Below are 17334 nucleotides of genomic sequence, written 5' to 3'. Positions count from 1 at the left end.
CAAGTTACAAAACTAAGCTGAGAGTACAGACATGCTCATATTTAAATAAATTTAAAACTCCTTATTCTCATGTTCCAAGTTCTCTTATTTAAACAAGCAGCTCATAAAGCTTGCTGTAATTAAACCAGAGCTGGCCTGCTTTATAAAATAGTTCAGCCACTTTATTTTCGGCAATCTGAACTGTCCATAAGAAAGAGCTATGGCTCATTTCAAAAGAGCAAGCTTGATAAGAGCACTATAACAAGATACAGCCTTGCAACCTGATTCTGAAGGACAAATTTTATACTGCCCCTCATTTATTTTAATAAAACCCTTTTACTTTCCTTACATCCAAGTGACTTTTTTAAGGTTATAATTACTGCTAATGGGATTTTGCACAGTTCCAAGTCTCCCAGAAATGAAACACTGTGTAAAATGAGTATCTTTTTCAGCTACACTGTTAAGAAATTGCAAGTCTTTAAGGTATAATTCCATCATCTCTGGCTTTCCATACCTGAAAAATCTGTTAAACTAATTGAGAATTAAGGTTAGACCTGAAATCTACTAGCAAGCACAGAAATTGGTAGAAAGTTTGGAAAACAGAAAAAAAACTAACTGAAGCTATTCCTGAAAAAACTCTTAGTTAGCAATGACTAGATTTCATCTCTGTGGTGCTCACCTTATGATGGTCAGACAGTCAGCATTATCCTAACTTGCCACTGCTACTCTTACAGTTCAAGGCAGCCAAAGTTTTCTGAACTGGTCTTTCAAAACTGAGATTATTCATTTACATCTGAATGCAAAGTAAACATGGACAAAATGTGTTCAGATTTTTGAGTAATAACCAATTCAAATAATTCAATTATTTGAATAATACAGAAAGAATCAACATTAAAAAAAAACAACCACAAAACACAACCAACAACTCAAACACAGCTTTATTAAGCTGCATAAATCCAAAAGAAACTCCACTTTGCCCCAGACTTTCTCAGCATATGAGTAGACTAAGAGAGGTAATGGTATGCTTCATGCTGCAGAGGCTTTCCATCTCAAAGTCTAGAGCTGATGAAAAAGGTACATAGGGCTCAGTAATGTAAGCCCTGGTAAACAGAACTGAAATATAGTTCAAGACTTAATAAATGAAAAAAATACAGATAACCTCTAGATAAGTATGTTATCTTCCTCTGCCTCAACTGCAGCAGTTCACTGCAATACTGAAGGTCAGGGCCAACAGAAAACACCTCACTTGAAGTAAAGTAACTAATCTTGAAAATTTATGTAGTACAGCTCAGTAAAACATTGATAACTAAAAAGTGATATTTAATCTTCTTCCACAGAAGTGACAGCAGTTTAGATAAAGGTTTAATTAATCATAATTAATTAGAACAACTGTACTTTTATATTTTCCTCATTTTCCCTGTCTACCCATTCCTTTCAGAAGACGCGATTGAACTACCAAAACTTGCTACCTGAACACCAGTCACAGATGTTTTTATTACTAGGACTGTTGAAAGCATAAAGATAAGACAACTGGAAAGCATCATCACTGTCCTGGGTTCCCAGTGTACACAGGGTCACTTTATTTTTTTCCAGTTTGCTTGTGCCAGGATCAGAATTAATAGCAACACAGAAGATGCAGACAGGAATACTAACAATTTAATGAACAAAGGGAGGGAGGCACCAAGTCCACCTTTCTGAAGGTGGATAAACTTTGTTGGAGACAAGGCAGTTAAAGTAAGACCAGTTGAATATCAAGATAAACTGTTAGCAATTCAGAAGAGAAATACTCCTAAAAAAATTAAAAACAAAACAAAACAAAACCAAGCAACAACCCTCCAAAGCTATTTCTATAGACAAAAATCATAGGGAGACATCTGTAGGCTCTGAACTCTGGAAACTTAATCACCATTGGTAAGTATTACTGCTATGCAGAACCTTCAAGAAGATATGTTCCTCACTAGAGGTCAAAACTGAAGAAAAACAAACTCTATTTGTTTTAATCCCCACATGTCCAACATCAAGGGGCAAAGATCAAGGGGCGAGGAGGAAAGGGGAGAAGAAAAGAATATCTACAAAAAGTCTGAAGCTTGCATTGCTAAATGTCTCATAACCTGATCATTTCCTTATACCATTTGTGAGAAGAGCATTTCAATATGAATCAACAAGAATAGTTTCCTAAAGTAGGTCGTTGCTGCAGCAACCAGGCGGCTGTTTGGACTACTCCCTGCCACAATGACCTACTTTTCCAGTTATATGTAACCGCTGTAGTAGCAGCCGAATTTCTCGTTCCCTTCAGAGCTGCTCCAAGAGGATTCCCGTACCGCAGACGAACTTTATTCCTAACCGGGACAAAGAGAGGCTTCAAGCAAGAAGAAGCAGCACGGTCAGTTCTACTCCTGGGTGTCTTATTTAGAAGCATTGGCTGCTAAAGGTTAAGTGAAACTCAATATGTGCTCAGAGTTCAAAAAGTACCAAGGCAATGTTCAAACCTGAAGGAGCTGGTAAAAAAAAAAAAAAAAAAAAAGAAGTGGAAGGTGTCAAAATGAACAGCAGCTCACAAACAACGTGTTCCTTGCCACTGTCAGCACAAGCAGGCTCCAGTACTACCATCCAAGCACAAGCTAATGGACATAATCCTTTACTACAGATATAAAATAAACATTCCATCTGCATAAAACCCTCATGAATGACAGGTAAAATTAGCGTGGTTTTAAACCCTATTTAACACTGCATGAACTGGGGAGTGGGGACATACAAAGGTACTACACTAACCCAGGAAGTAACATTGACAATTACTTAGTTTCCTGTTTACTGCTGCTGTTAATGACCATTAACGGTATAACAAAGATCACTAGTGTGACTTTTCATTGAACTATACCTTAACTTCATGAAGAAAAAGATTATCTCTGTAGAAATAACCCTACAAGGCTTCAAACACTAATCACGCTGACTTGTGCATAGGTATTTTTTGATCCTCTTATGCAAACCCCAAGTTCAAAAGCTTGCATTCAAGGTAAAATTTGAGAGGCAAGCACAAGAGACGAACAATTCCAAGCAGAAGACAACTCATTCCGACATTACTGTATAGTACATCTTAAAATTTCAGTTAACAGAAAGATTCTCACAGATATAACTCATACTATGAAAGCAGAAAAACAAACACAAACAGCAAAGCTCTCCAAAGCTTAGTTTACCTAAAACTTTTAAGTTCAGCAGGAAAAAATACTGGAATCAATGACAATATGATAGTGCAATTTAAAAAAGTTCCAAAGTTTCCCCCATGCTTCCACCTGAGCACAAACCCTCTATAATGAGACAATTACTCCTGCAAATCTCAGACTCTTCAAATGGAACAGGAAAAAAATAATTAAAAAAACCCACCAAAGTAAAATTTATTTGTACTTTACCATTGCACTTGACAAGCCACAGAGCAGCAAATGCAGAGGGCAAATTCTGGAAGAAAGATGGATTAGAAGAAAAATCAGAATTGTGAAAAAAAAACAAGGCTGCTGCTGCAAAAGCAACATCTGATCACAAAAGTAACACTTTCCAGTTTGAAAGCATGACCTCCAGTGCCAGAAATGTAAGTTACATTGTGCGCTGTCATGTGGAAGTAGTAAAGAACTGGAGTAAAACTTCCAGTAACACAGCATTGAAGAACTTTCCTTCAGCAAACACTGTGTTTCAGAGTTGGCACTGAAAAAGAGAGGTTGGTGGACCTATATTTGAAAGAATGAAGAAAGCCAAAATCTAAAACACAAAAATAGGAAGATCCACATTCTCTCCCATAAACCCATGACATTCTTCATGGTTTAGAACAAAAACACTATCACTCAAAGTACTTCTCACCAGCAAGTTTAGTGGCAACTACCTTACAGAAAGAAAATTTCAGTAAAATGAAAAAACCCTGCTCAGTGAAAACCACCATCACTGTATGATGTTTGTATGATCTCCACACATATCTTCTGAAATTATGAAAGCCTTGTAATAAAAGGGGAAAATACACCTGAAGCTGAACAATCAATATCACAGCAATTTACAACATTATCCTCTGCCTAAAATGACAGAACTACACATCAGAAGATGTTTCCAGGTCATACCAGTTAAACAGCAGGCTGGAGAAAAAGTGAAAAAGTCACTTGTGACAAGTCATTTAAAGAAGCATTCACAGGATTTAGAATATTTGGCATGATAGCAGTAAACAGCAGCTACGCTACCTAAAACACAGATTAAGCACAGCAAATTTGGTATTACGAAGCCTGTCATGTGAAAAATAACCAAAGTCACAGCAATCATCCCTAAGTAATCTAAATAAACCAATTCAAATGACAGCCTTTGTTCGCTCACCATCATTAAGACCTGGATAGTTTCAACTTCTTGAGTTCAGTAACAGCAAGACTTACAAAAGCAAAGAACAAAACCAAAATGCAACCTCCTCCCCAGCCAAAGACCCTTCTGAAACCTTGATGGCAAAACATGCTGTGTAGACTATTTTATTTTAAATGCAAATACCAGTTTCACAGACTTAGAGTCATGCCTTTCCCATAACAGGGGAATAAGGGAAACAATAGTAAGCAATCTCTTCTAAAAGCTGCATTGTTCTCTTTTCTACTTCAAGCCCCTAGAAAAAAATGAGTTTGCTTACTCTCAAGAATGTGAAATAAGAACAGGAAAAACAAAATTAAGGAAAAAAATAATCACTTCATGCCTCAGTATTTAGACAGAAAATTTTCAATTCTGAGGAAACTCACAAGAGAACATAGGAAAGAAAAAATTCACTCCATTCTTCAATTAATCCCATGTATCGGGAATCAAATAATTAACTATTTTTAATACCCATTGCTCTGTAAAATGGAGTCTCACAATTCTCCATATGCTTCTCCAGTACTTCAGAATTGAACAGATTGCAAAACTGAGATCAAGCTTGCCATGGTGTTCCATATATTTAGTGCATAGCAAAATTGCAACCATGCACATCGTGATCATGCTTTATGAGTTATGCACAAGGCATCAAGTAACAAGCAACCTACATGAAGGAGTTACCTATTCAGTCATGTTTCTGATGAAAGCTGACATCCTATTTCTGTCCTTTTGAGCATTATTTTGCCCCTCTCTCAACTGCAGCACAATTTGCCCTTCACCTACAAGATAAGTAGAATTGACATTGGCATTACAAAAAGGGAAAAAAAAAGAAAATGCAAGCAGTAAACTACACGTGTTCCTTTCTATAAAAAGTAAAACATTTCCTAGGTCATGGATTCCATGCTTTGGACAGATAACAGAAAAAAACAAGTTTTCCTTACAGGAATTGTTCCTAAGTAACTTACACTGTAGATATTTCATCTCTCACTGAAGAATGAGTAACAACATAATATCCATACTTCACAACTTACCCAATTTGAGCTCAACAGATTTTTCCCAGTGTTTCTAGTTTTCATTTTGAAAGGATAAGAGTTTGTGTTCCAAAAGCGACCAAACTTACTATGCAAGAAATTTGCACCCCTTCCTTTCCACGGCAGTGCAAGAGTCACAGACATACTAACAGATGTTAAAAAAGGAACACATACGACTAAACAGGAAAGGAAATGGTTTCCTACAAATGAAGAAGCACTGAGATAAAGTAAGTTTCAAAACCAGGCCCAGAAAGTTTATCTAGTTTAGTTGCAGGAGGAAGCAATGAATTACACAAAAGCTCAGGTGCACATGCCATCACATGCCTGTTAACCCAGATATCAGACTTGCAGGGTACATCTTGACCAACATTCAGCTGCAAGAAATCCCTTCTATCTCTGATAACCAGAAAAGGTTCCATCGTATTTCAAGAAGCTTCTTGTATTAGCACTTTTCAAAGAGATTATGAGCAAGAATTATCAAATTCTTATTTCCTACCCAGGTTTACCAATAGAGACTTTCAGACCTTTCAAATACTACTGCAATCAAAAAACGAAAAACAAACAAACAAACAAAAAAAAAAAAATCACAAAGTACAGAACTCAAGAAAAAAAAAAAGTGTATCTTAGGAAGCTCTATTCACTGCAGCTCAGGTACTGTCTAAACTAATGCTAACAAAGCTCATGTGTTATTTTTTCACTATCTCTCCACTGGTAATTGGCATGCTCTCAGATTTGTAACTGGTCCAAAAGTATAGATATATATATAGACTTTTGACACAGCTGCCTCCATCTACACACCTGAAACAGAACATTACAATATTGACCTGTTTTCCCCAGTTCCTTCCAATCTATCCTTCACCACCACTAAAGCATTATTCCTGCATAAACAAACTTTATGCACACAGAACTCCAAAGCAGTGAAAGCAAATGCTTAATGGTGACCTGAAAAACGTATGGAGGTTTTGGTGTTAGAAGAACATTGCAATTACAGTTCACCTGTTGACCCAGATTGCAAAGAAATTGAAAGCCAGAAGTATACAGAAGCATACAAACTAACCGTGCTCCACATTTATGGTTCTGAAAGATTGAAGGAAAATGTATTGCACAAAAATACCATGAATTTCCTGTCCCAGTAATGAAATCCAGCCCTTTCCTAGAGGTTACTCAAGGCACAGTTATTAAACCTGTTAAAATGTGATATGCAAATTGCTAATCCTATAAAACAGAAAGCTGTGTACTCCCACAGTACTTACACAACCGACTCATGCTCAAGCTGACTTCTGCCTCTTTTTAGGTCACTAAGGAAAGGTCACAGAATTCTCTATAGCAAAGAGTTTCTTGCAATATACCAATTAATACATCACAGACTTCAGTGTAACTTCCACACTGGAAAAATGGCTGACTCTGCTGGCAGCCTGACCTTTCTCCTGCCATGGGTTATACAATTACCCTGAAAACCTGCCAGGCTTTGAGAGACTATGGAAAAGAAACACCTTCCTTGAAACGAAAGGCTTCCATGCTCTAGATAAACTGCCAGAAACCATAAAGTTCAGGTGGTACAATGATAAGCAGACTTTCCTGCAATATTTGAGTAATGAAATTTGTTTTTAAATTAGCTCCCATTGGTAGGATGAAGACATTTTCATAAAATACCTTATTGCATAAAAATGGACAAAAGATGATGATCAGATGGCTGGAGCACCAAACCACCTCTCCTGTGAAGATGGGATGAGAGAGTTCATCTTGTTCAGCCTGGAGAAGAGAAGGCTCAGGGGAGACCTTAGAGCAGCCCTCCAGTACCTAAAGGGGGCCTACAGGAAATCTGGAGAGGTTCTTTTACATGGGCATGTAGTGACAGGACAAGGGGGAATGGGGAGACTTAGATTAGCTCTTAAGAAGAAGTCCTTCCCTGTGAGGGTGGTGAGGCACTGGCACAGGTTGCCCAGAGAAGCTGTGGCTGCCCCATCCCTGGCAGTGTTCAAGGCTAGGGTGGACAGGGCTGTGAGCAACCTGCTCTAGTGGAAGGGGTTGGAACTGGATGATCTTTAAGGTCCTTTCCAACTCTAACCATTCTATGATAACATATAAAATAACTTGCTTTGAAGAACGATGCAGAATTTGTTGACACCGCCACATACTGATCGCTGGGGAAAAACCTGTATTCTTGACTGCCTAAAAAAAAGTTGTTTTAATGTTCACCATAGATGGTGTTTCTTGGGAGTTATCATCCTCTCTTTTTATGACCAGAGGAGGTAACACAACAAGTTGCACACAGATTACCTTCCCCAGCTCAAATAAAGCATAGATTTATTGATGCTTAGGTAGAATAAAAAAAATTAGATTTCTGGGCCCAAGAGGAGGAAGACTGAAATAATCCTGCAGAGTTGCTACAAGACTGCATTTGTTCTTTGATACTCAAAAGTACACACACTATACTTCCGTATCAAGAACACTGTACCCAGATCTTCTCTTGATATCCTCAAACCTGGAAGCCAGTAATGTAAAAACAGGTCTCCAAAACCCTAAAGAAAATCTTATTCTGAGGAATTATAACTCCTTCAAAATCAATCTTGCAGTCAAAAAGCAAATTGTATAAATGATCACTGGTATTTTTCTGGCCTATAACAACTGCTACTTGGAAAAAAAACACATTGAACACTGTATAAAGCTGGATTTGTAGTACCGCCTGCTCTCTCCAGACCAACCAGTGCAGACTTCTTGTCCAGTTTCATAATTGCTACATTACAGAATCTGGTGATACAAAATCATTCACCAAAATAAGCAAACAAGCATAGTATGATTTCTCAACTGGCAGGGTTATTTCTAACATTCTGAGAGTTTGACAGAAAATAAATCAGGCCTTCCTGCTAACACAGTAAAGCGGCCAATACTTACTTTTAGCAATATAACTTCAAAAGGTGTCAAGAAACACAAACCATGGAATAAACCAATAATCACCTTCCAAAAAACACCCAGTAGTTACTACACACACAAGCAACACAGGCCACAGCGATATGGCCATTTTTATTTGACTCAACTTCATACCGCTACAGAAAGAAATAGCACCTGCCTTCCCCACTCTCATCTCTTTGCTATTAGTACTGTGACCTTTTTGTTGGCACAATCTACCACACAGCTGATCCCAACACAATGGGAACTAATCTCTTTTGGACAGGTTGATGAGCTCACCTGGTTTACCACAGGGCTGTGTGTTATCACAGAAGGGTGGAACCAGCCCTGTCATCAACACCACAGGATTAAAACCATGAAGACATACGTCAGTGTGGTTCAGTGACGTACTTTGCAAATCACCATGTACCGTGCTGAATTAGAGAGGGAATTGCTGATCTGTGTGGGCACTTTTGGTGTAAACTGGTCTTTCTGTGCAAGAGGACAGGTGGGCAGCACAGGTATGTGGCACTGGAGGGTTTCTGCAATCCAGCCACTGGTACCACAGAACTCCCATCCAGACACACGGCTTTTGAAAACAAGTTATCGCTCTTCAATAACAGATTTGAAAATTTACAGATTAATCACCTTCAATTTACTGGGCTGGTTGGACAAAAGTGCTCCAGGTTGCAGACTGCACTAGAGTTGAAGCCACTCATTAAAAGTTATGATGGGGTTGTATTGGATTTCTATGGCAAGTGTTTGACATCAAGGTGGCCCTGGGGAGAGAGAAACCCCCATGTGAGCAGGTTTGCTGCAGAACTTGTGACCCCATGGGAGACCCATGCTGGAGTAGTCTGAAGGATGCACCCTATGGAAGGGATCCCTATGAAAAGGATCCACACTGGAGCAGTTCATGAAGAACTATACCCCATGGCAAGGACTCATGTTGGAGAAGTTCATGGAGGACTCTAGATGGGAAGGACCTCATGCTGGAGCAGAGTGTGAGGAGTCCTCCTGATGAGGAGGAAGGAACAGCAGAGACAACATGTATGAACTGATTGCAATCCCCATGCCCCTGCACTGCTGGGGGGAAGGAGGCAGAGAAAATCAGGAGTGAAGCTGAGGCTGGGAAGAAGGGAGGGGTGGGGTGAAGGTGTCTTAAGATTGGTTTCATTTCTCATTATCCTACTCCAATTTGATTGGCAATAAATTATTTTTTTCAAGTCATGTCTGTTTCGCCTGTGCTGGCTGAGTGATCTCTGTTCTCCCTGTCCTTACCTCAACCCACAAGGCTTTCATTCTATTTTCTCTCCCCATCCAGGTGAGGGAGTGTTAGAGTGGCTTCCGTTGGCACCTGGCATTCAGCCAGGGTCAATGCACCACACAAGTGTGCCTAGGACACAGCATAGGAATACTGAAGTTCCCTTGTGGACCTGCTACGCTCTAGCTACAGCAGCAGAGCTGAGCACAGGCTACCCACCCGGTAAAAGAAACCCCAAAGAATCTATAGTATACCTACAAAACTAATGTTTCTCCCAAACCTGATGTATTGTCTTTGTATATGAAAAGCCAAGACTATTACCGCTATTCACCTCTATTCATATTTTAGATAATTGGTTTGATGTTAAATACTTCATAAATCAAACAGATTTTCAGCTTATGTGCTACACCATGACAACAAAGGGATGTTTTTAGCTGGGAAGTCCATTATTTTGTACATTCCTCTTTACATAGAAGAACGACACAAAGTACAACACACAAATTTTGCCTGCCTGAGCTACAAATATAATAGCATTTAAAACTGCAATCACTCATAAAATAATTCTATTGACGACCTTTCTTCGCCAATCCCACATCCAACAAACAGCTCCTTAAAGGACAAATCATTACTTACATATCCTGAAGCTGTATTTTCAAAACCCAGTGTACAGAATAGCAAGATTTTACAGATGCCGCAGAAAGATGTCCAAGTATTAATTTTTTTAAACAAGTTCCCATTTCCATGAATTATACCAACAGCCCTGGAAAGGAAATGTTTTTTTTCCCCCTCAGGTTATTAATTTTTATTACACCTTGAGGTCTAAGTGTAAAAAAAAAAATAAATAAAACAACCCATCGTTTCTTTCTCCTAGATCAACACAACCATTTGCCGTAACAGCAGCTCACTTTGCAGGATGCTGAACACATAAATATTCTCACAAAGTCTAACAGGTACACAAATTTTATTATTCTTATTTTAAAAGTGAAAGTTGTTCCCTTCAGGAATGATTAAAAAAATAACACAGGGATTGTCAAGATTAGACTATCCATCCTTTTAAAATCAATTGCTGCATGACAGTCTTAACTAGCATATCAAACACATACATGCACACTCAAAAAGACAAACTAAAGAAGTAAATTATTACCTAAAGTAAATACTTCTGCAGCAGCTAACAATGTTTGCATTTCTCTTTTTAGGTATTGAGATCAACTGCCACTCTGCTAAAGCCAGGGCTAAATGAAACCTTCCCAAAGTAATATTGCTAAACATGAGATCGCATTCTCCTTAATATGGAAAAGCCTGCGAGCATATGCAAACACATTTTTTCACAAGTAGGTAATGGTTACTTGCTGTAGTACGTAAGTTACATTCTTTGTCTACTCTGTTGACATAATTAGATGCATGCTAATGCTGGTGCCAAAAGTTTGAGGACAATTGACAAGACATGCATCAAAGCAGTTTTGTCCATTTAGCATCTCCCTCCACCATTTCTTCATCACCTTTTACTGCACTGAATAACCCCCCTCTCACAAGCCTCGATCTGTCAATGACCCTGGAAAACTCATTACATAGAAAAAGCAGGTCTCAATGGAAGCACTTCTTGATCTGACAGCTTGAAAGAAGGAACAAGAGGAAGAAACAGAAGAGAATCAGAAAAGACAAAGTGAGCTGAGGAAGGCCCTGGCATTTGTTACGTAGCATTCATGAATTTAGAACAGGTAGGCTGAATGCCAGGAGAAAGGAGGTCAGTAAGACCATGTGACTGCTTAGTAATTAGACTTGCTCAATAGCACAATTACACAAAAATCTTAGTTCATGAGTGTTACATGACTGCTTAAAGAGCAAAGTTAACCAGAAAGCACCCATGTATTAAAGGCTGCTATTGCCAGATTCAACACACATTTTTAAAAATGAACTCTATCTGGCAACTCTGCAGACGGACAGTATTACTTCTACCAAGAAAGCAAACCTCCTGATCTCTTGTATCCTTGAATCCTTTTTCCTCATATCCATTGTGTTAGTCATACTTTGAACTCTAACAGACAAGAGTTTTGCCTAGGGCACTGGAACCATAAACTCACCAGAACATAAACTCTTGCTGTCAATAAACTTAAACTAAGAAAGGACCACTGTAAACTCACACCAGATTACATTTGACTCATGTTCCAAATGCTGAAAGGCTTCTGCTCCTAATCTCAAATAAAATGTTTCTGACTAATTCAACACCCCACTCCACAGGCATGTAAGCAAGGATCTTGCTTATGGTCATCAAATGACCAAGGAGACAAAATGCTTGATCATTAATTACAAGTGTCAACTGAGACTGGCAAACCAAAACACTGCACTTTTAAGTCTTGTGTATGCATACCGTGAATGTATGTTCCAGTGGTTCAAAGTAGCTCATTAAAACCCCTGGAACCTAAAATGGATTCATTCCAAACTAGTAACTGTTAATTCAAATAAAAATTTATTGAGGTCACTCTATTAAACACACAGCTTTAGCAGCCAGTTATTCTATAAAGTCATCATACTTTCAAACCTGAAAAAAAGACTGAAGATCTCACAAAACCAAGCTATGCAGGCAGAAAGATTTCCTACTTAAACCCATGGGCAGAATGTACCTTGAGGTCTGAGTCCCAGGAGACTGAAGTGCTTTGGATAAGGCCTACAAGAAAGCTGGAGGGGAACTTATAATAGGAGCAAATAGTGATATGACAATGGGGAATGGCTTTAAACTGAAAGAGGGGAGATTTAGATATTATGAAGAAATTTTTTCCTGTGAGGGTGGTGAGACACTAGCACAGATTGCCCAGAGAAGCTGTGACTGTCCCATCCCCGACAGTGTTCAAGGCCAGGTTGGATAGGGTTTTGAGCAATCTGGTTTTGTGCAAGGTGTCCCTTCCCATCACAGGGGGGATGATCTAAATGATCTTTAAGGTCCCTTCCAACACAAACCACTCTGTGATTCTATACATCACACACAAATGTACTCAATGACTGTATTTGCTAACGATCCTATTATATAGTCATTGAAGAACAAGAGCAGTAGCACTGAAGACATGAATCTCCCTTTGCTAGAATCAAAGTTCACATTTGTCTACCATTCATCAGCTCAAAGAATATAACCAAAAATGGCTTAGCATTTCAATTGCAAAACACACTAGAAGCCTATGAAGTATTCTTGAGACACGTGATTTCCTTAACACTTAGACTTGTGCCAATTGTCCACATTCTTTTAAGACTTAAGTAGTTGTTCATGCTTCACCCATAAAACTGAAATCTGAGTTTTCTTTATAAAATCAGAATTTGTTATTCAAAAGAAAACTTATGCCCCTTCAAAACAAATGAATTTTAAAAGCTTCTATAAACCTACCATTATAAACCTCAAATAAGGTGTCTAGCAGTTATTAAGTGGTTTGAACATTACTTTTGTCAGTGAAAAATGGAATGGCCATCAAGTTAAAGTTCACTGAAAGCATTTTTAACATATTTCTATCTTCTGAAAATCAGAAACTTAAGCATAAGAAAAACAAACTAACTAACCTCCAAAGGTGAGTTACCTGGCTGGTAAAGTATTTAATGACCTGGGATAGAAATTATTGAATCTGAAAGAAACAATCCTTAAAGAGAAGCAAACTGAACTGAAACCCAAAGTATCTCAACTGTCATTCTTCTATGACACGGTGTTAAGCCAACTTTCATTGTGCTTGATCCATAATTAGGCAACTCTTCTCAGCATCACAGTCTGGGCAGACCAAGATCATGAGCATTTCAAGTTCCTGACACTGGATGGATAGATGATACAAGAACTGTACCGGATTATCCTTTTAAAAGGGTAGAACTTTCAGATTCCTAGTGATGTCTTATCTCGCAAGACAAGCACACACAAGACAAGTCCCATTAACCTCTAGCACACGTTCATCATGGAAGGTGTCAAGCCACAACTCCACAGTAAAGTTCACTCTTATACTAGGTAAGACCACATCGGGCTTGAAGGTGTAAGTAATAGACGTGCATGCTTCAGAAAAGGACACTACATACCCTATAGCAATGCTATGCTGAGAAAATCCTGCCCAACTAACCTAGCAGGTTCCCGGTTTTTCCAGAAATGGAATCACCCTGGAACAGAAGGGGGTTTCTGCCTGCCTTGAAGTCCTGAGATGAAGGAAGGAAGCCACCCCTCGGGCTGCTCTCCCAGAGCTCCCACCCCGCAGCAGCCCCACTCTCAGCTCCAGCGCGGGCGGCTCCGGGGGTGCGCTCGGGCACCGACTCGCCGCCCTGGGGAACAGGAACAATCCCCCCCTTCTCCAGCTTCCCAGCTTCTTCCCCTTTCTCACCCGAGCCGGTGCAGGGGCTGAGTGTGCAGCACGGCCCCCCGAGAGGCGGGGAGAGCTGGCAAGCGGGCGAGGGAAGCCGGCGCTGGCGGCGGCCCAGCCGGTCGGAGGGGCGGATGGTGAGGAGGCGGTGTGACCGCATACGTAACGCGGGGATCGAATCCCCCCGTTCCCGGCGCCCCACACTCACCGCCACCTGTTGATGCCCACGTTGGAGGAGCCGGCGAACCAGGGGTCCAGAATGTAGACACAGCGGACCGTATCAGCGCCGTGGATGCACTCCCGCAGCGCCGGGTTGTCGTGGAGCCGCAGCCCCTTGCGGAACCAGTGCACGGCGTTCACCCCCATGTCGCCGCCGGACCGGGCCGGGCCGGGGCCGGGGCCGCGGGCGCTCAGCGGGAACCACCACCGCCGCCGCCCGCGGGGCCGCTCATGGCGCGGCGCCGCCGCTCGGCGCCCGGGCGAGCAACGGCGGGTGGCCCGCGGGCCCTCACCTCAGGCGGCTCTAGGACCCAGCGGAGACAGCAGGGGCGGCCGCCCAGCGGGGACGCATCACCCCCGCGGAGCCCCCGCGCCGGGGAGAGCGGAGACGGAGAGCGGGATCCGGTGGCGGCTCCGAGCCCCCCCCTCCACCCCTGCCCGCGAGAAGCGGCCGTAAGTGCGGCCGCACACCCTCGTACCAGCCGGCTACCGCCGCCTCGCCGCTCGCCCTGTGACTCTGCGCCGGGCGCCGGGGCTCCGCCGCGCGCCCCGCCCCGCGCCGCCGATTGGCCAGGCTCACCCCCACGTGACCGCCGACCCTCACGTTTCTGAAGTGTGTTTACTACCGGCGTTGAGGAGTGAAGGGGTAGGAGGCGCAGGCACGGGGAAGCCGAGGGGCCCGACCGGACCCGCTCCCGCGGCGGGGCGGAGGGCAGCCGGGGCAGGCCGCGATGTCGGCTAGAATCGCACTTGCCGGGGCGGTGCAAGGCGGCGGGTACGCGGCGCTGGGGGCGGAGACGTAGCCCCCTCCCCTCGCCCGTGTCGGAGGAGCCCGGATGAGCACGGGGCTTCGAGGAGGCTCCCAGAGGCGCCGCGTCCTAGCAGGACGCGCACGCGCAAATCCTGCGGGCGCGCGGCCGCTGACCTGTTATGTATAGCGCCCTGCGCGCTCCCGTGGTGTGCGTGGGGGCTGCACATGCGCGGTGGCAGTGGCAGCAGGGCTCCCCTCAGCGCCCGGCGGGTGGGCGGTGAAACGGTGGCACGGTTGATCCCGTCTCTCCCCATCCCTGCCCTCGGGGAGCTTATGTAAACCCAGAGGCTCGTCTGGGTCAGGTGGGGCTCGCCGCTCCCGCCCTTTCAGTGTTAGTTTAAGATGCGCGCTGGTGGTTACGAAACGGGCTGTGGGTTTGCCGCTGTAGTCTTCAGGTGCCGCTAAGAGCTGAGCAAGAGCTGCCAAGCAGGGGAGGGCAGCTCGGCCATGCAGTGCTGCGGGAGGCAAAGATGCTTTACAGCGGGTTCTGAGCAGTAGAATAAATTAAAATGGTCCCTCTAGCACCGTTACTAGAGTCATTAGTAAATGGTGTACATTCAACATCTCGTAATTGCAGAGCTCAAACACAAAACAGTAGGTTTCTCTATGCCTTCTCCCATGTTAGCTGAAGGAGGCGTCTCACTGACAGGACTCAGTAGAGCAATTTCGAGTCCTAACAGGGCAGCTCTAGATGCGGATCTGAAAGTAAACCTCTGCCTCCGGGTTACAGTGCAAATTACAACCTCCAGAATGTTCACAGATGGGTAGCAACAGCGAGAGGCGTCTCATTAGAAATAACATCTCTCAAGTAAAAGGCAGAGGACAAATCAGTGGGTCTGACCTTTGTCTTGTCTGGAAGTCTGGTAGACTTCCAGAATTCCAGAGTAGGACAGTACTTTAAGAACTGTAGTTACTCTTTCTACTGCATTATTTGTTTCTGCTGGGATGCTCGTAAAGTAAAAGTAAAGTGAACAAAAAGAGAAATCACGTGTTTCCCTTTATACTGTTCTTTCCTCACTTTGAATGACTTACAAAAAGTCATGCATGATCAATGCAGCAAAGGTCCCAGCCATGATTCAGAATCCCTTTCTACTTGGTTTCATACAAAATTTCTTTCTAAAAAGTGTGAAGGCCAAACTGTTCTTAAGCCCCGACTTTAACAATAACATAAATTACTATAAGCTTTTCAGTTACTACTTTGTCATACGTGGATCATCATATTCCACAGGTCCAAGAATAATATACAGGATCCTTTCATACACTCTTGCTGTAACTCAAACCTGGAGTATTTGGGTCATTGTGAAGTTAAGCATAATTGTCTCAATTAATACAAAGTGCATTCTTCCTTGCCTGTTTTGGTCTTAGTCTTAAGAAATGCTGAATATTTGGTGAATCATTTTCAAGGAGATAAAACAGAAATGAAATCTTGGTAGCTACTGACCACTTCCCATCAAATTCCTATTAATTCTATAATTTCTCAGCACATTGAAGAAGACAGATTCCTCACTTTCAAGGAAAGTCACCTCACAATATAGTTTCTATTTCAAACTTAAAAACTGCTTTTTCGAGCTCCTTATGTTCTCTACTAGCTCCTGATGAGGCTGCAACACTGAAGATGGCCCTGAATAAAGTCCAATATCAACGGATGTGCCTTCTTGGGAATACTGAGATGGAAGCAACCCTCCCTCACAAGACGTGACAGATCATAGATCAGATTGCAATCAATCAGGAAAACCACCTGGCTACAAGCCGTTTGTTGCTACAGACTAAATAACAAGTGTAGTATATCATTAGCTTGTCATTATGTCAAAGCATTTTTCAGCTCTAGCCATACCTTTCATGCTAGATGGTTCTTGATTTAGAACTGAAAGGAAGGTGAAGAATATATTAATTAAAATGTCATATCTCAAGGGAAGAGTCTCTCCAAGTTAGTAGAAAAATAGAATCATGGTTAATCAAGGAACTCTTACAAGTAAACCTCACCACTGTTTTCCCTTGTGGATCACTTTTTAAAACAACTTCATTGCTAATTTAGTCCACACCATGACTGCAAAAATCAAGAGAGTGGGGAGGAGTTAGAAGAGAAAAAAGCTAACGAACGTGAAGGCAGTGAAATGACAAAAACATAAGGACACATGTATGCAATACATTGGGCATTATAAATCAGAGGTGCTTTTTAGATACATGTTTTTAACATCATTGTATGTATGTCATTTATATTCACACACACTGTTGACTGTTCTTGAAGCAACAGTTACATCTGAGATGAAGAACACTAGGATCATAGGGCACGGTTTATTTCATTAGCAGTTCTCTTATTTATTAGATCATTTTCATAGATCTAACTGAGACTATTGGAAATGTAGCTGGCAAAAGAAGTGTTCCCAGTGATAACAGTACTGACTTTCACTCTCTGAAGGGTGTGACTGTGCAGACCCAGTTGGTTTAAAAAATCTTAATACA

The 17334-nt window shown here is 41.8% G+C and overlaps 1 protein-coding gene across 6 annotated transcripts in view; it reads right to left on the bottom strand.

The window, feature by feature from the left end:
• The window catches only part of CRY1 (cryptochrome circadian regulator 1), a 38630-nt gene extending 24423 nt beyond the window's left edge, over positions 1-14207 (bottom strand). For all 6 annotated transcript variants that reach the window (XM_062602741.1, XM_062602745.1, XM_062602744.1 and 3 more), the window contains exon 1: positions 14050-14207. In XM_062602741.1, coding sequence (XP_062458725.1) covers positions 14050-14207 — 158 coding nt within the window. The remainder of the gene's footprint in view (positions 1-14049) is intronic.
• Between the last annotated feature and the right edge of the window lie 3127 nt (positions 14208-17334).

Source organism: Pezoporus occidentalis, unplaced genomic scaffold, assembly GCF_034315485.1.
Source record: "Pezoporus occidentalis ecotype Australia unplaced genomic scaffold, CSIRO_AGI_Poc_V1 ctg78, whole genome shotgun sequence".
Lineage (NCBI taxonomy): Eukaryota > Metazoa > Chordata > Aves > Psittaciformes > Psittacidae > Pezoporus > Pezoporus occidentalis.
The sequence above is the reverse complement of the archived record's forward strand: the minus strand, read 5'-3'. Positions and strand labels throughout refer to the sequence as shown.